Source organism: Phasianus colchicus, chromosome 20, assembly GCF_987193195.1.
Source record: "Phasianus colchicus chromosome 20, bPhaCol1.hap1.1, whole genome shotgun sequence".
Lineage (NCBI taxonomy): Eukaryota > Metazoa > Chordata > Aves > Galliformes > Phasianidae > Phasianus > Phasianus colchicus.
In genome coordinates, this window is record NC_143455.1 from 9,149,876 (window position 1) to 9,169,250 (window position 19,375).

At 46.9% G+C, this 19,375-nt stretch overlaps 2 protein-coding genes across 6 annotated transcripts in view; both read right to left on the reverse strand.

The window, feature by feature from the left end:
* Nucleotides 1–1,420: 1,420 nt before the first annotated feature.
* The window catches only part of LOC116232419 (uncharacterized), a 29,210-nt gene continuing 11,255 nt past the window's right edge, over nucleotides 1,421–19,375 (reverse strand). For 3 of the 5 annotated variants that reach the window (XR_016459093.1, XR_004167687.2, XM_090121977.1), the window contains exon 3: nucleotides 18,275–18,357. Coding sequence is in view for 3 of the 5 variants with exons in the window: in XM_090121977.1 (XP_089978103.1) it covers nucleotides 18,294–18,357 (64 nt within the window). In the remaining 2 variants the exon portion in view is untranslated. The other 2 variants (XM_090121979.1, XM_090121980.1) reach the window with 2 other exon arrangements.
* Nucleotides 14,145–16,058, reverse strand: NOG (noggin). The gene has a single exon (XM_031598597.2). The coding sequence runs from the start codon at nucleotides 15,405–15,407 to the stop codon at nucleotides 14,736–14,738; it is 672 nt and encodes a 223-aa protein (XP_031454457.1). The 5' UTR covers nucleotides 15,408–16,058; the 3' UTR covers nucleotides 14,145–14,735.

Consider the following 19,375-nt stretch of genomic DNA (forward strand, 5'->3'; position numbering starts at 1 on the left):
CCCTTAACAGTCGTGTCTCTGCAGCTCCGCAACAGACCTGATTTGCCAAGGGAGCACATGCACAGCCTGTCACAGAGACCTGATGACCTACAGACAGCAAACAAGCCAAGGGTATGGTTCCCATTCTACAGAAGAGAAGCAGTTGATGTATGACTGTGAGAGTGTCTCAAAGGATGTGGCTGCCTACTGACCACACGGCCGCCTCGTGGACAGCCTGGAGACTGCGTGTGAACAACTGGTGCAAACAGTGTCCCTGAGCCTGATGGCCTGCACAGCACAGCACAGCTGGGCATGGCATGGCTGGCCCTGTGTCTGCAGAACTGCCTGTAGAGCTGGCCACCCACAGCACTGCCAGTGGGGCCTACAGGTGTGGGCAGGAGGAGGAGAGCTCAAGGAAGGTGTTCAAGGATGGCCCCAGGCTGGATGGGGCAGCCGGATTCGGATAGGGGCATCCCCAGCTGTGGCAGGGCTTGGAACCAGACGGGTTTCATGGTCCCTTCCAACCCAAACCATTCTATCAACACTGACTCCAGCAGAGCCCTCGGCCACCTCTGTCAGGGCAGCGGCTGTACCCCATCAGAGCATCAAAGCCCTCTGATAAACCAGAGGACTGAGCTCTGGCCTCCTGTGTCCCCATCCAGAGCACAGCCTGCTATTCCCTAAATGTCCTGGAAAATCTCAGGACTAGATTAGAAACTATTACTTTCACCACAAAAAATTCAATGACAACTTTTTGGTTTTCAGTGACAGAAAGCTGAAATGTTTTCGTTTTGAGCGAAGTTCTTCCTCTCCGCTTTTGGGTACCGAAAAACCAAAGAATTTTTACAAGAAAATGTGATTTTTGCCCTGGTTTTAGCAGAAAGTATGCTACCCAATCAGAGCCTCACAATATTCTCTGAATCTGAACCTGAACATTTTCAGATGTATTGCTGAAAGAAAAAAAGAAAAAGCAATTTTTGAAGACCAACCTTCCATTAAAAATCAAAGCAAAGGGAGATTTTCTGTTTCCCTCCACCTTTTGACCAAAGCTCAGCACAACCTGCTGAGCTGTGGCTGTAGGACACATGCCCTGGTGCTGAGCAGGGGGAGGCTGGTTTGTATGGGGCTGGGTAGCTCTGAAGCAAGAAAAGCATTATTTTACAAAAAAGAAAGAAAAAAAGTAAGAAAAATTATCCTTTAAAAGATTTAATTATTTTAAATGTAAAATAAAATATCCACAAAGTAACCTGAAGAAATTAAATGTTCCCTTTGAGGGAAATTCTCCCTTTTTAAAATTATCCCTTTTTCTAATAAACCAGTAATTTATGTAATCCATATAAAACCACTAACACTCATTCTTCTATTTTTAAATAACATTGGAGAGCTTTCCCAAGGCTTACTTTATTTTTATGAGGAGGATTAAAAATCACGATGGGCCAGATTCTTCCAGGCCTCTATCTGCTGACAAGTAACGTTCTGCTGTCAGCCTGGGACCAGCAGCCGCTGATGTGTCACTGTGCCTAACTTACACCCCTCCACTGGCTGCAGGGGAATAATACCAGGCTGACAGATTCACTGCGCAGAATGCAATGCCATCTGATTTGGAGATTGCTGAACAAGCCATAAATCAAGTGATCTTTACGTTTCTAGACAAACATTTCAAGAAATACAAGGATAAAGGATCTCTATAAGGAGCTGTTAGTTTCATCCAGTTTCTTCTCCAGCTTAATATTTTTATTGCTCCACAACAAGTCTGCACACTGCGATCTGTCAAGGCTGTCTAGATAGAAGGAAGCTTTATCTTTTCAAAATAAGTGAGTGCCACATCCCTATTTGGTCCCAGCAGACGACTATGGGAAGAAACTGCAGCTGAGTCACTGTGGTCCCCCGGTCCTGCTCCTCCAGAGACCGCTGTGCTCCGGCCCATAGCTACACATGCAGCAAGCATAACCTACGACTTAACATCCATGACTTAACTGCGTTCTAGTTTTGGTGCAGTCTGGGTGATGTTCTGAAGTGCAGCAAGACTGGGCGAATGAACTCTCCTGGAAAGGACAGGGGATGTTGGATGGCACTGCAGACACAAGGCAGGGGGACACACTGTCCTTGCACCACTCATCAGCAGTGGATGAAGTCCACTTGGATAAGAAAATCTCTCCCAGTCACTCCTCCTTCCCCTCTGTTTCTTATTTTTCACCTGGATAATTCAGATGTTTTGGCCCTTCCAGACAAGAAGGGGACTTTTAAATTAAAACGTCATCTGTTAGTAAAGAAGCTAAGCTATGTTTTCCATTCCTGAGAAAGGACTCGCTTATGCTTATAACTATAAGTTGTTAGTGATTAAGCAACTGGTATATTTTCACACTCATTAAAAGAAACACGGTGTGTTCGCCTTTCTAAGAAAAGGCATCTTGTTTGTAATACTGTAATACATTGGGAACACCTCCTAATTGGCTTCTAGTGCCCCTTGCCAAAATTCAGACACAAGTTTGTTTATTTACACAAGGAAAAAAATAAAACATTGTATAATTAGTTGAAAAAAGGACTCCTAAATTCAGCAACACGGAGGTATGCAAAACTGACACACTTTTTAAGATTCCATTTTGGTTTATGAAACATCTCAATAGGTATAGCCCAGACTGCATCACGGCTATTGTAGCACTGTGCTGCTCAATGTGGTGTTTGTGTCGAGATGGAAAACTTTGACATGTTTGATTTTTATGCAAGTCAATTAACTTGTTTTTTAAAACTGTAAGGGCATGCTTTGCAAATAAGATTACTTACTATAAATTATGAGAACATAGGGCTCCATTCAGACAAAAATGTTACACACCCCTTACACATGCACAAGTCTGCAGAATATAGTTCTGCACCCTGACAACCTATTCAGCTAGGGGTAGGAGCTTATTTTGGTCTATTCCGTGGGGGCCTTCCTAAAAAGATATGAACAAAAGGGGATAGAGACTTAATTAGAATGTCTCTCTACACCCCGCCTTCCTTTGCACCACCCAGGCAATTCCTACAGGCCAAAACCTCTCCTCATGTGGTGAAGGAAGAATTTCTTTTTTCAGTTAAGTCAGCCCGCAGCAGAATTAGCAATGGTATGTCCCCCTGACCACAGCACAGACAGACATTTGGCCATTCCCACCTGCGAGTTCTGCCCTCAACACTCACACTTAAGCATGGTCTCTTGACTGACTGCAACCACGTCCATCTGTTAACATAACACCCATTATGTCTGGCTCCAGGTCAGATGGGACCCAGAAACCAAGACAGCAGGAGGAAGGTGTCCCTGGAAGAAACAACACCAAACAGAACTGGCACAGGATGTGCACAAGTGAAGATGTCAGGCAGTTGCAGTCAGCATGAATCATTCTCATTTACGATTCTATACGCATTTATTCAAGACTTCTTGCTTGCAAAATGCAGATTCTTCAATGGGTGCAGGAGAACTCGGGATGTCTATCTGGCATTCAAAACACAACATAAAGAACTGCAGATATGTACTTGGGGCCTGAAGGCAACCGCAGTGCCAATGCATACACAAAGCAAATCCAGAAACAAGTATGAGTCAGAGAAAGAAAAATTGCAGGGTTTTGTCCAGGTCCTTTCCACTTCTACACATGCTGAGGATCTCTACCTAAGCAAATTGTCCCATTGATTACAGATGTGAGTAAGAATTACTTGCATGGAGCAAGGTTACTGGATCTGGTCCCTGCGATAAAAAGCCAACTCTTACTAAGTCCAAGATCCATTCCTGTTAGTTCTGAATATTAGGTTAAGGCACAGGAGACCACACAGCAGCGCATTTTGTCTTCTTTGCCAGCCTCAGTCTAGGTAATGAAGTCATTTTTATTTGAGCTCCAGGTTAGATTGTTGGTTCTAATTTAAAGTCTCCAGCACAGATACTCTGTACTGCAGATTACTCATTTCCTTGAAATGTATTTTACCTATACAAAAAGGTTAAGAACAGGGAAAGAAGACTGAGAGGACTGAAGATTATGGACAAATGACTTTCTTTGTCCTGTGGCTACATTCTGGGAGAGCCATTCTGCAGACTACTTGCTTTTAAGGCTCATTTTCAGCCGTGAGTAGCAGCTTGTACCCCTAGAAATACTTGTACACGCTCACAGGAAAGCTAGTATGCACACACACTTAGAAAATGACTTTCAGACAAAAGGCCTTCCAAGTCAGATCCCCATAACTGTGTCCAGAATTACGGAAGGGGCCAGTCTGATCACAAACCAGCCACGTCATGTACCAGAACTGACCTGCCACAGAGGGAAAGATACCTCCCATTCATCAGGAGAACCAGTGTGGCTACGTGCCTCTGAGCAGCCTCTCAATGTCGGGTCAACTGTTGTTACTGGCAAGACACTGCTGTGGAAAGCCTGCAACAGAATCAGGGACTCATCACTACCAGTATGTGTTGCTATGGACACCATTGAAGAAAAGCAAAATCATTTGAGAAGGAAATAAAAGACTCTTTTCCACCAATAGTGACAGGCACTCTAATAGGTTAGTGATCCTGGTGGAATGCTAATCAACAGCACATAGAAAGATTTGGAAGTCATGCAACTTTTAATATGCCTAGTGAAGGAGTATAAAAGTAAATTCATGTAGCGCATGGCTATGCACACAGGATTTATACTAATCCTTAGTACCGAAAACACAGGCATCAAATGTTAATGCCACAGATGAATCAGACAATATTTCTGTCTTACAAGCCTCTGCTTTCCAGGATCTCAGCTACAAGCCATACCCACCTGAAGAGCTCCTCTGCTCAGTCCCACTGGGCCAAACACTTCCGCGGGGCTGGGCTCGGTGCGTGCATAAAGCCGAGCAGTTTGCCTGGCACCAGCAAAGCTGTGCTGATTTACAGCAGCTATGGATCTGACATCTGATTTGAGCTGTTAAGACAATCTAGTTTTTCCATTCCTCACAGCTCTGGTGAATAATTTAAATAAATGCTTGGAGATCACCAAAAATAATATATTTTCAAAATTTCTGGTGAACTGTAAAGGAAGAAATGCTGGCTTAGAACTAGAAAAAATGCTCTGTTCAGTCTTACAGAGTTTAATTTTGATTGGGATGGGATTTTTTACTTAAGTACATTTAAAAGGAATGGTTTTTTTGGTCATAGAACTGAATACCAACTTTCAAAATGGAAAACCATTTAAAATTATTAACAAACCCAACACAACCAACCTTATTCTGAAAACATAAAAATATTTGGATTTTTAAAAAATTGTTTAGTATTTTCCTAACTGGAAAGCAGTCACATTTTTCAGCTTATGTGAATCTGTAAGATGTTATGTTGCCACTGAGTCACCATTTTTGCCCAAAATAAAGCTGCTAAAATATTGTTCTCAGCTGTACGGGGAGATAAATGCACAGAGCTCAGGAAGACAATTTGCACAGAGAGGACCAGAAGTGTTTACTGTTTTAACCTGAAGCATTCCGAGAATTTACAGCAGATATAGAAGCAGAGACATTTTCTCAAAGCGACCTTCAATCTAATTTCACTCGCAGTACAATGCAGGGAAGTCAACATACTAAGAAGAGGGACAAGGGTTACAGAACTGACTACAGAAGTGCTCAGCAGGGGTAGAAGGCAGCGTATTCATTTGACATAAATACTGGATTTGCAAATTGCAAGTAGTATAGCAAGAATGATGCTCAAGAGTGCCTGAGGCAGGAGGAAGTTTGGGATATTTGCAATAGGTCTCTTCAATGCTAGCAGTGGGGCTGTTCAACAGGTTCACATCTCTTACTCAGTGCTATGGCAATTTTTTTGTTTGTTTATTTTGAAAGGAAATGAGATTGATGGGACTGAGCTGCCTATGTGTATTCTCTCTCAGCTATGAATATTAAATTTCTGACTAATAAAAAAAACAATAGTTATACTGGGAAGAGAGATCTAGTAGCTCCAATCACTAATGTGAGCTGAAGCATAAGCTCAGCTGTTCTGACACATGAGGACACTAAGACAGGGCCTCGCCCAGCGGGACAGACGGACAGTCCAGGATTCGGGACATGTCTCTCAGAGCTCGGCTTGTTCAAAGTTGATGTCACCTGGCTTGCAGTGTCCAGGCCAGACAACACTCCCCAGAAATGGGAGGGTCAGGGTAGTGCTGTCCAGGTTTGGCTCCAGATAGATTTGGCAAATGAGCTCCAGAAATTCACTTTCAAGACATAAATCCACAGGAAACCAGGTTTCACATGTTCCATGGCTTAATATATTATAAATATTGCAATTTCCCCTCAGTGTTCAAATTATTGTTTCCAATGAGCAGCACAGCAGGTCACTAGAGGTTACAGCAATAGCTGTCCCAAACCTGAATGAAGAAGATATCTAGAAGACTTGTAAAGTACATATCTTGTACTCTGCTCTGATGAGAAGTGTGCAGAAAGTGGGAGCCTCCTGCAGCTGCCAGCTAAGAGCAGATGGCAGATCAAGTGGAAGCATCTTCTGCACAGACACTGAATGCCCTGCTGCAAAATACTGACAGGGATTAATATTCCGGAGATTGTAATTAGCAGTGAAATTACTTTTATGTTCTGCCCCTCAACACCACTGCTTTAAACCATGAGGTGACCAAAGGAGCGTTTTTAATCACAGACTTCTATGTTAACTCCAGCAAAACTGCAAAGGCTATACTGGAAGTTTCTCTTCAGCTCAAGAATGGACAGTATAGCTTTAGAATTTATTTACATAATTAAAAATGGGTGACAAAAAATGCCACGATTTGCTTTTACTTTTAAACTCACCACGGAAAGCCTGCAATTTCATAGCATCTCTGCTATTCGGTCAAAAAATATTTTCATCACAATATTATGACCACCTTTAGGAAAGATGCACTAACAAAGAGAAACTTCAGTGACAGCTGCTTACCATGCTTAAGGCAGAAAGATTTTTGGCAAAAATAAATAGAAAATGAGACTTCTGAAAATACTTCATTTGTTTTATAAGCAGACTGAGATATTTGATTGGCATAAAATAGTGGTACTGAAGTCAATACATTTATCTACTGCCTCTGCTGAGAACTGGAGTGAAGGGAGGGCATTCAGCACATGACAGCATCCCCCCCAGTGGAAGGCAGCAGGAGAGGAAAAAGTGAAGGGAGAGGAATGCTGCCTTCACTATGCTTGTCTCATCCTCCCTTCTCCCTTATAAATCCACCTTTTCAGAAGACATGGCTTAGAATCTAATCACTTTGCTTGAGGATTCCTCTTGCCTGTGAGAAGATCTAAGTCCTTCTTCTCATAACTTCAGAGTGAGCAGGTACAAAAATGGGATTACCTGCAGCTCCTAGGAAAGCTATATACCCTAATCCCACCTTTTCAGTGTGCATCTATCTGCGTTAGCTCTTGCTGGGAAAAAAAAAAACAACATTATTATCAACTGTAACATTCACAGTATCCAGCACAAACCGAAGCAGTAGGCTATGTCTGCTCTTCCTCGCTGTGTGGAATATAATCATTGTATCCTACTGGAACGTGTGAGTTTCAGCATCAAAACTCAAACCATAGCTGTAGGTGTCTGTTTGTGAATACGATGCCTCATCTTAGGCGCCCGGACCTGAGAATGTTAGCCTTAAAGTCTGTTGGCATCTCTCAGAAGCTGCAAAGTCAGAGGAACCCAGTCTGGCTGTCTGAAAAGTTTCATTCAGATTGCTTTAAATATTTTGTGGATGATTACAGTCTGAACATTTGACTACATGCCACTTCATTAGACTTACCCTTTTTTTTGTTCATACCATAGATGGGAAATTAAAAATGATCTCTCTAAAAACTCTGATATTTAATTTCCCATAAGATATGAAAGATATTCAGAGCAGTGTCTGGAAAAAAATTAGGATAATAAGGTGTATAAATCTCTGCTTCATTTGAAACAAAGCATAAAAGCCGACCCCACATTAATTTTTTTGCTGAAAGAACTTCAATAAGTTTTAAAGTAAGTGTTTCATTTACTGCCACATGCCACACATACATGGCAAACAGTTTATACAAACCACAACACTCAGCTGTTCCTGGTTAGGTAGAACAGCCCTCCCCTGAACACCCAGGCTGCTCTCGGCTCCCCCGGGATGCTCTGCTGTGGGTGCTCAGCATCAGCCTGCACCACAGAGGAGCACATGAACGAGGTTTGCCCAGCCAGGAGGAGATCTGTCACTGGAGGACTGCTGAGGTCTGGCCTGAGTGCACATGTAGTATTTTGCTGGCTCAGACCAACGTGCCCTGCACTTCTGCAGACAGTTTAAGCACAGCGTAACTGCCCCTGGCCTGGTGGTCTCGCAGCACTGCCTTCTTTGCACAGCTCCTGGTGAACCAGCTGTCTGTTCAGCTAACGGGGAGAATTCTCCACCATGTCCACATACAGTGTAAGATCTGGGCCCAGTAAGCTATTCAGTGAAAGGGACACGTCTTCCCTGAAGCCAACAGCCTGCGAGCAGATACAGTCGGAAGGCCTGTACCTTCGAGTTCCTAAGGGCACAAGATTTGCAACAAAGCACTTAATTTAGGGTTTGATTATTACTAACATAGTAAGGCTTATTTACAAGAGCTTCAATGAGTCAGTGATCTCACTTATTGTGCAAGCACTACATCCAAAACGTTAGCCACTTATTCCAAAGGGACATGATGAACTTGGAAATCCACTCCGTTCTGACAGATACAATTTCAGTTGTCCTCACTGCTCTGTGAAGTCCCTCAGCTACTTTATGCATGTTTGAAATCCAATTTAAGGAATATTTTCCAGTATTCTGTTGCTGTATGAAAGAAATCAGCACCCTGGGAGGAACAAATCCATGCAAAGGGCAAACTGAAACTGACTAGATATGTGGTATCTCTAAAGGTCCAAACAAAATAGGAGTGGGAGTGAAGGAAAATTATTTTCAGGGCATTTTTCACTCACAGACAATATTGTGAAGTGCTTGGAATACCAGAAAGTTCATTTTGAAACAGAGGAGTGATGTTTACAACAGTCATTGTGTAAATATGTGTTGGTTTCATGTACATTTTCCTAATACTTAAAATTAACATCAGTTTATATACTGCTGAGAAAAGGTGCTGGATTCTTTTACTGCACAAACAGGTACTACACAGCAGCTTGGCAAGCATGTCCTGAACCACAGCCTGCTCCATCCTTCGTTTGGTGAAAGGAGTGTTCAAAGAGCTGCATGACTGGGGTACCATAAAAGGGAGACTTCTAAGCTCAGCTCTGGGACTGCCCTGACTAAAGCAGACTAACCCAGTGAGCAGAATGCATCACACAGATTAAAAGTAAGGTTAATTTACTGGAAAATTGTTTGTATCACACTATGCAGCGGCCGCTCCTGATCAGTGTAACAGCAGAGCAGGCCCTTGCATTGAGAGCTGCATCTTCCTCTGGAGCTGGGTTTTGCATCCAAGCCAGGTAAAAGGATGCCAGGTGTAGGTCAAGTATAAAGATACTACTGTGCCAGAGGGAAAATGCTACATACTATTAGTGTTGTATCCATACAAGGGGCTATACTGCTTACATTCTCCTGTGTTAAACACACTGACCAAGCAAACAAACAACCCCCCCAACAATACACCCTTATTACTACTAAATCATGAATACAGATCAAATGTTCCCATTCCTGTTTCATTTTGCTCTACTGATTGAGAGACCTAGCAAGAATGTCAGTTCTGGTGGTGGCTTTGTGATCTGGATCCTGCTTGGTAGGATCTATGCAGAGACCAACAACTCATTTTGCACAACCCACGATGCAGGCATCAGATGACTGTGGCTTTCAGTTACTACCTCTGGACCGAAGCCAGAAGCCTAGTGGTGAAAAGCTCTTTATACCATTACCAATCCCTCGAGCCACCCAGTCCTTCTGCATTGCATACAGGTTTTTAGTGTTGTGCCTTAAGATCTGTTCTGGTTCTGAGTAACGTTCTTTGTGATGGGAGTCTTGCCACTCCCCCTCTCAGGAGGGGAAAAAAAAAAAACCAAGAAGGGAGTGTGAAACCTATTTTCAAACTCTGTTTTGATTATCTGATGCAGCTCCTGCTCCTGGGTTCTCTAAGGGAGAGATGTGAGTCCTGGGGAATGTCTGTCTCAGTGCAGAGCTGAGACCTGTGTGCACTCGGTCAGTGCTGCTGGCTTTAGCTCAGTGATGGCTCTTGCATTGGCGCATCCGATGCTGGGTTCCCTTACAGGGACAACTGACAGGCTTTCCTGGATAGCTGCAGCCTGGCTGGGCTGAATCACACACAGGTCGGTCTGATCCTGACCCATGCATAATGGCAGCATAAATACATCCCAGACAAGGCAGAAGGCAAAGCCAGTGAGCCCCCAGAATATCTGCTTGCAGCTGCTTTCCATCTGAAGTAACCACCGAGAGCTGCAGGCGAATGGTGCCACCTCTGCAGCTCCCATCCTGCCTCTCAGCACTGCAACTCGCTGTAAAATGGCACCCGTGCAGATTTCTCTTCCAGTTTCTTTGCTCTCCCACTCTTCAGAAAGCACATCACATACACAGCAGCTCTTCCCTGCAGAGTCTTAACAGTAACACACTGGTACTCAGCCTTCCCAAAAGACAGCTGCAAGTGGCTGATCCTTCAAAACACGTCTACAGATTTACAGTCTTTAATGTTGATTGCTGAATGTTTCTGTTTCTTTCTGAACCATTCCAACGGTTGTTTCAAGTGAATGTATTCATCCCCTTCCTTTTAACCATTGGAGTTTCTTGCTTGGCCTGGGAGCGTGGAAGAGGGAATGAAAGGGTCTCTTCAAATCCGCCGTAGCTGCTCCCTCAAAAGAGAGCATTGACATGGATTTTGCAGCTCTTGTGTGCAGCATGACTCCCGGAGGAGTTACACACACAGAAAGACTGCAGGATCCTTGTGGGCACTCCAGGAAGAGTGTGGCTATTCTCCTCCCCACGCGATGAGAGTATCGTATCTATTCCTAGCATGGCTCTACCAGGTGGCAGCGCTCCCCTGCCAACATACCTCTGGTTTGGCGCACCTTGAAAGCAGTGATGCTACATTATGTGATGACGTCATTATATTTATTTCAACTTCCAATGAAGATTTCCTGACAAATCTCTGACCTGGAATATCTTCTTTTTAATGGATCCAAGATCCAACCAACGCGGTGCAGATTACATTTATATAACAAGTAAGGTGGACTGCAAAGAATTTTTTAACAGCTGTTGACATTACTAAACTAAGATTATTTCTCTATTAAAATTATGGACAAGGAAAAACTTGCCCAGTATTTATACAAACAGCACTGCTCTAATTTCTAGCTGTGGTTATTTTTGTGATGCACCATGCACTCGTGCAATCTCAAGAATGTATCTTTGTGGTGGTATTTTGTAAAGGATAAAAGAACTCAAATGCATTTTTTTCACACAAGTAGAAGTGTGAGGGCCGCATGCTTTGGTGGTACGTGTAACACATCTTCCTCACTGGTTCTTTTTCTTCACACTTTCGATTTTGAACTTATTACAAACTCTTGGACAACTTAATTCTGGTCTTTATTTTCTTCATCAACAGTATCACTCGGCTCTTCTGAATTAGAGTACAGCACCGTACTCTTCTTTAAACATCACGTACTTCTGATAAACAGAATACTGCATAAGATACTGTTCTGCACTGGCAGAGATCATGCTCTGGATGTTGCATCCAAGGCCATCGAGGGATCACCTTGAACGCTGGGCCTTACTCCCCATGTTCTGAATAGACAGGTGGTGAGCGAGGGCAGACGGTGCTGGGTGGAAGCTAACAGTGCCAACAGGGAAGGCAAAGAGCTGCACTTCTCACAAAGGGCTGTGTGCATCGGTGAAAAGACTCACCTGAGGTTGCATTCTGTGCTAGAGGTGAATACGAATTTAAATTTCCAACGTTACACTTTAAGGCACTAAAATTGCAAAAGAAGAAACTGAAGAGTAACTACAAGCTCAACTTCAACCTTTCCCTTCTTATTTCTTCCCCACAGTGGTCTCTGTGAGGTCTTATGATGCCACTACAAAGATGAGCAAACAAAAATTGGCCGTGTTAGGAATTGATTTCAATTTGAAAGAGCCATAATTCAATTCTGTTCTAAAAACATATTACAAAATCTAATATTAAAAAGATTTGCATAGAAACATTCACCAGAAAGCTATTTTATTTGTTTGGCTTGAAACACTTCCACTACAAGCCAAACATTTCAACACTGGGGCAGGAGGACCAGAAAGTGAACCTGACCAGAAACAACAGTGGAAACAACTAGTTTATTTTTACTCCACCAGCTGACAAAATTTAGTTAGTTCTTAAAGAAAAATAATAAAAATCACGTGCCTTGTGGAGGGTGAAAGTTGATTTTTTTGACCCAAACTGTGACCGTATTTCTCAGCACTGGGGCACTGTTAGCTGAGGAGGGACGCACGGAGCCGTGCTGTACTGACTGCAGTGCCCATCAGCTGGAGGCAGGAGCCAGCTGTGGTGCTGAGCAGACACACGCACAGCAACGCACACAGCAGCACTCAGATCTGCAGACAGGCAGAGGCGGTTTGCAGACAACATCTCTGTTTGCCCCACTGCGGGATCACCGAGGGATGAATCGGGGGCGAGTCCCTCACTGCCGGTGGGAATATTACCGTAGTAACGTCTGCTAATGGGGCAAAGGACCTTGTATTGTAATCCAGTGACATTTTCAACCTTCGGAGAACTTTTGTTGACATTCCCGCGTCGCTGGCTGCCATCCCAGCATGAAATAGTTTCTGTTCACATAATTCTCGTGTTTACCAGTCATGAAAAACTCTTGCTTTTGGCTTTTTTTTTTAAATAAACTTTTTTTTTTTTTGCAAGTGAAACTCTGTCTAAAAAAATATTGGCCCCAGGCATAGAAGGTTTTGCATAAATTCATATGTGATGAATGGCTGATTTTAATGTTATTTGGGTATTTGTCAGAACCTAACAAATATACATGGTAATGGTGGTTCATAAACTTAAACATCTCAATATCCCCTTTCTTCTAGAAATAAATTACGTTTGTTTGCCCTGCCTGGAGTCCTAAGGTAGCCGACATTAGGAATATTTTAAATGTGATCATCCATCCAGCATGTCTTTCAGGCGCCACGAAGATTAAATGAAAGAATCATAAGATGAAGGTCTTTAACTTTTAATCCTTTTACAATGAACCCTTAGATAGACATGGGGGCAGGGTGCCTTCTATGTGAGTAATAATGCCTCTGTTCCTCTTCACTAGGTTAATGAATACCCTAAATGTCCCAAGATCTGATTTTTTTTCCTAAAGTACTGAAATTAAAAGCAAAGAGACGGACGGTAAAACGCACCGAGAGAGCGAGAGGGAGAATGAATATGCAGTGGGAGATAGGCGAGCTGAGCGCCGAGGAAAGCAGGGCTGGGCTCTGCCAGCGAGAGACACGCGGCTGCAGAATGATTAGCATAGATTCCCTGAGCTAAAAAAAAAAAAAAAAAAAAAAAAAGTTTTTTGATTCCAAGATAAATAAGGAAAAGGCTTTCTGCACTGTCAGGGCGCCTCTGAGGAACACGTGGAGCGTTTGTTTTTGCAGTCGGTACCTATGAGATACAACCGCCGGCCGTCCCAGCACGGCGCGGCCCAGCGCTCCGCTGCCGGCGGCGGGTCCTGACGGAGCCGCGGGGTATTTCCGCGTCCGCGGAGCCGGAGAGCGGCGCGGGGCGGCCGGAGCCGGGCTGGGGGGGCGGCGGGACGCGGACAGCGCCGTGCCGTGCTACACCCGTACCGCACCGCACCGCGGGGCCCGCCGAAACGAGCGGGTCCGTGCCCAACCCAGGCGCTGCCGGCGACGGATCACCCGGGGACCGGCGGGTGCCCAGAGTTAATGGGCTGTGAGGGCGATTGTCGCCGGTCGGGGAGGGCGTGCGACGCTGTCACAGGATCGGGCTAATAACGCGTCTGCGCTGCAAACCCCTGAAGCCCAAGGGTCAAGTTTCAGCAGCGTCCCACCACAATGGTAGGTGTGAAAGACACGTGTCCCGTTGTAAATGAAATGTCAAGCGGCTACAAAAGCCCAGAGCAGCGCCCCGGAGCCCCGCGGTTTCCCCGCGTGCGGCGCTGGAGCTGCGCGGGCTGCGGAACCCGCGGAGCGGAGCGGAGCAGCGCGGGGCGGCCGCACCGAACAGCAAACAGCATCCGCACGGCGCACGTTTTAGTGGTTGACTTTAATTCTGCTCTGCGCTTTTACTACAGGGATATAAAGAATAAATAGCAGATACTCTTCATTTACATAGAATTAAGTCATTCAAACCGTTCTATTTACAATAACATTGTGCTCGAGGCGTTTTCTTTTTAACCTAAAGTCCGTAAGAAGAAAAAACAAACAAACACACCAGCACGCTTTCCAAATAATGGAAAATAGCTTTAAAAGGTTTTCTTATCAAAAAGTTTGGTTTGTATTTTTTAATCCTTTTATTAAAAAACAACAACAACAACAACAAACCGACTTCGCCAAAGCGAAGCAACTCCTCTCTGGAATATAAATACAAAAAAAAAAAAAAAAAAAAAAAGATACATTAGCAACGATCAGGGTAATAGTCTTAAAAATACAGTAGACGCTGATTATTTCACGTATAATACTGACCTTTTAATAGTATATTAAAACGGTGCCATATATACACACAATATACATTCTCCTACACATTACAGTGCATTACAACGTTAACCAGAAAGCAGTGTCTCTTGTTTGTGTTGCAGCAAAGGTCCCCGGCAGCCCGGCGGGCACGCAGCCCTAGCAGGAGCACTTGCACTCCGCGATGATGGGGTACTGGATGGGGATCCACGTGCACCGCTGCCCGCCCCGCCGCTGGCACCGCCACCTCAGGATCGTTAAATGCACGGACTTGGCAGGTTTGCAGACCATGCCTTCTGGGACCGAGCAAGACCTTTTACTGTAGCAGCTGCCCACTTTGACGTACCGGGGCCAAAAGCGGCTGCCGAGATCGTTCCACGTGTATAGGACCGGGCAGAAGGTCTGGGACCAGAGCCACATCTGCAGCTTCCTGCGCAGCTTCTTGCTCAGCCTGTGCTTCTTGCCCGGCTGCAGCCCGTCGTAGAACTCCAGCCCCTTGATTTCGCCGGGCATCGCTCCCGAGGGTCTCTGCCGCAGCAGCAAGTCCAGCTCGGCCAGATCGTCTACCCCGAGCCGATCCTCGGGCAGGGAAATAGCCATAAAGTTAGGGTCGAAGTGTCCTCCCATGAGGCTCCTTAGCAAGGTCTCGTTAAGATCCTTCTCCTTGGGGTCAAAGATAGGGTCCGGGTGCTCGATTAGATCCACCAGAGGCAGGTTGTCGCTGGGAGCCGGGCGAATGTGCAGGTAGTGCTGGCAGGAGCCCTGCTGCAGCCGGAGCCCCAGCAGCACCGCCGCGGCGTATATAGTCACAAGGCACTGGGAATGATCCATCCTTGGGAGACCGCCGGGGGGGGGGGAGGGGGGCTGGGTTCACCAAGCAGCGGGGGAAGAAGGTGCGAGCAAATGCATCAGAAAACTCGGACGCGGATATCCCGGACCGCCTGTCCGTGCGGGGCTCCGCTCCGCTCCCGCACCGGCGCACGCAGCCCCCGGCCGCGGGCAGAGCCGGCCCCGCTCCTCGCGAGCCGCTCGAGAAAAGCTCTCCCGGTGGAGCCGCTCCAAAATTCTGCCGCAGCCGCCGCTTCTTTTCGCGCTCCCCGCGACGAGGAGACAGACGCCTCTTTTTGTTGCGAGTCGCGCTCCCCGATGCCGCTCCTCGCCGTCCGCCCGTGCGTGTGCGAGAAGTCGCCGCCGGCTCTTCCTCCCCGCTCCTCTCCGCCGTTTGCAAAGCCGCCTCCTCAGCAGCAACGGCAGCCGTGCACGTTGGCACCAGTTTGTCTGCTTCGCGAGGACCCAAAGCCTTTAAATTTCCTGCACTTTCAGCTTCATCTCCATGGAAACCACAGACTCTCTTCTAACCCACCCCACCCCCCTTAAAAAAAACCACACGCACAACGCAACCCCCACTCCCACAAAAGTCCGGGAGAGCGCGGCTTCCCCCTTGCCACCCCGCACACACCCTCTGCTGGGGAAGGCTGCAGCCCGCCGCCTCCCCCCGCCTCCCGCCGCTCCCCGGGAGATGCTCGGCGCGGGGCAGCGCTCCGTTCCGCTCCTCCCGCCGGCAGCGGCGGCTCGGCACGGCGCTCACCCCATGGGCGCGGCGGCGGGGCGGCGGGGCGGCGGAGCGGCGGGGCGGCGGAGCGCGGCCCGGGAGCGGAGCGCGGCCCCACGCTATCCGCGCCGCTCCCCGGCGCCGCGCGGCGCTACCTGGCCGCGGGCGGAAGGTTTGCCCGGCTCCGCACATGGGCCCGTGATGTAATTCCCACTACGCGCCCGGCTGGCCGCCCGCCCGCCCGCGGGGACGCGGCAGAGCAGACGCCCCGGCCCCGGCCGGGCATAGCGGGCCCTCTGCTGGCGGCGCCGGGCCGAGCCGAGCCGAGCCGAGCCGAGCCGAGCGGGGGCCGCCCCGCGGACATCCCGGCGGAGCGCGGCGGCGGCCCTCCTGCAGCGCTGCCCGGAGCGCACCCTGCGGCCCCACGGCCGCGCTCGGGGCTGCTCCGTCGGAAACACCGTCGCGTTGCCAAAACGCTGCCTCGACGTTACGCACGTGGAGCGGTTTTACAGACTGACACCAAACGCCGTTTCTACTGCAGAAGTGCTGTGTCACAAAAAGCATCGCGAGGCACGGTCGGCATGCAGGCAGGGTCAGTGAGCGCTCCGTGAGGACGGGAGTAAAACGTCCTACAGTGCTGGAATCCTACGGGCTGTGTAGACACTTAGGAGCCTGAGTTTAACGGACTGAAGCTCAGCCACTTTTAAATTATTCATGCATTTGTTAAAACGCTGCTCTTCACATTTAGGATCTTAATGAATGTAATACGTTGATTGTATTACCCACGTTCAGCTGCTTTTCTAAAAATTAACTGTATTTTAACATCTATTTTCACTCCCTAGGCTGAACTCAACACAATGACATGAAGAAGGTGGAAAACTGACCCAAGCCATGTGCCAGAAAAGGAGGCTGACAGTGAACTAGGTGCTGTGCTCTCCGCCCTCACTGCCTTCCCACCTGAAGCCGGCCTCGTTTCGCTGTGGAGCTCTTTTGGGAGGGATTGCATTCAGGCTGTGAGTTCTACAGTTAGAAATGTGCGGTATTAAGTGGATGAGGAAGAGCGAAACCGCTCCTCCTTGGATCCCAACCTCCCTTCTCCTTCTTTTCAGGGAGTCTTCGTTGCCATACTTCTTTGTAAAGGATTTTTATGAAAGCAGTCAAATATTAGGTTAGATCAGATTTTTCCCCAATGAAACTGCTGGGAAAGTGGCCACTGGTGTGGGCCAGTTCCTCCTCATTGTGTACCGCAATGCTGCCAAGGAGCAGACAGGGAAAGCAACCTGTAAGTCACTGCAAATATTTCTGAATTTGCTTTCAAGCCACCTTGTTTAAACACAAAGACACAAAAACAACAACAGGTTAAAATAACTCCTTTGAAGGGAAAGCAAAAATTCTGAAGTTACTTCCTGACATCCTGTATTTCTGCTTTCATAACAAATTCAGTTTTACTCTGTTGGTACTTGAAAACAGTTTTTTTAACGACCAGTCTCAGAGTCTAAAAATAAAGCCTACGAAGCCTGTGTCCTGCCTGTTCATGCCAGCTGTGTGCTTCAGGTTCTACACTCAAAACCACGGGGAGCCCTGACCCTCCCGTGCCGCACTGCAGCTGTGGGGCTGCAGGAAGAGCGGGTTGCTCCGTGCTGTGCCTGCGCCAGGCCAGGTGTCTGCAAGGAGCACCGCGCTGCTGGCGAGGCCGCACGAGCTCGAGGAAAGCAGAAGTGACAGAAGTCACTCACGGCCCAAGAATTTCTCGGTGGAATGGCTGATAGCAGGATGGGGAGAGCTGCCAGTAACAGCTCTGCCAGAAGCCTCTGGGTCAGAGGGAAAAGAGATTTGGATCCCCATCAAATTGGTTTAGTTCAGGGTTTGCTGAAAACAGCAATAAATGAAACCCAGAGGTAAAGGGCCTGATCCAGAGCTGGTGCATGATGCCAGCCCTGCCTGGGATAGGGACAGAGGCCAGCAGCTCAGGCAGGACCGAGCTGGTCACTCTACTGGCAATGGTGCCTGGTGCAGAGGAGGAAACAACTCCCTTTGCCTCAAATTTATTGGTTCTGGAGTGCTGACAGTAGTAAAAATGTGTTTTTTCAGTAGACAAAGCAAATACAACTTTCAAGGCACAAGGAAGCCAATGTGGGCTTGCTGGAGATGCTGCTCCTGCAGGGTCACAGCGCTGATGAGGAGAGAAGAAGCATGCAGCTGCCCTGCTGGGACTCTGGAGGCACAGCTCTGAAAACACATTATGTTAAGGATCTGATCGCAGCCCAAAAGGATTCACAGAGAGAATTCCAGAGCGATTTGCTTCCTGTTAAATCTGCCCAGAGAAACTGACCGTGTTTGCTGAGCCACCCCAGGGCTCAGGGCCTTCGTGCTGAATGCAGTGCAGGGGCTGAGCCACCTCTACAGCAGAGTGAATCTCACAGAAAGGAATAAAGCACCCAAAGCTGGGAGAGGAGAAACCGTGCCAGGTGTGCTCAGTGAAGCTGTGTCCTCCTTAGCAGAGGAGGCTTCCTCACAACTGTTCTTGTTTCCCTTACAGATTATTTTAATGTAGGTCAGGAACTCATTGCCTCTTGCTTCTTATTTTCAAGAATGTGCCTGCAGATTAGACAATGACTGTTTGTTAAATGAAGCAAAACCGACAGCACAACCAGAGAAGTCCTGTGCCCATCAGGCTTCATGCAATACGTTTCAGAGTTTTGTGCTTTCCTATCTAAACAGCAGGAATGCTGGTCCTTGCTCTTTCACACCGATACTGCAAAGCACAATTAGAGTAAACCTGTATCAATACAGAGGAAAAAGTCCAAAGTCTTGCTAAAATTACAGAGGAAATTTCTGACTGAAAGAGCAGAAAAGTGAACCGAAGTCACTTCAGGTGCAGTCTTATCTCCTAGTTAGCTCCTGGACCAACTCCCTGTTCCTTGATCACAATCCTATACATTCTGTAAGAAACTCTAGAATTCATTTTCAACTTGTTTTCTTTTAAACTGTGAATCCCTAAAAGATTTCTAAAGCAGATGCACATTTTACATAGTTCTCATATGCCCCATGGCAAACTTCCCAGTTGACCTTCTAGCTCTCATAGGCCACGTGTGAGCTCACCCGGGACTCCAGGCACTGCAGGTGGACTTAAATGTTCCACAGCTTGCAAACAACGTCCTTTAGGCTGGCATGGTTTGGGAAGCTCCAGCCAGATCTCAGAAACAGTGCTGCATCTCATGGTACCTCATCCATTTCCCTTTCCAAA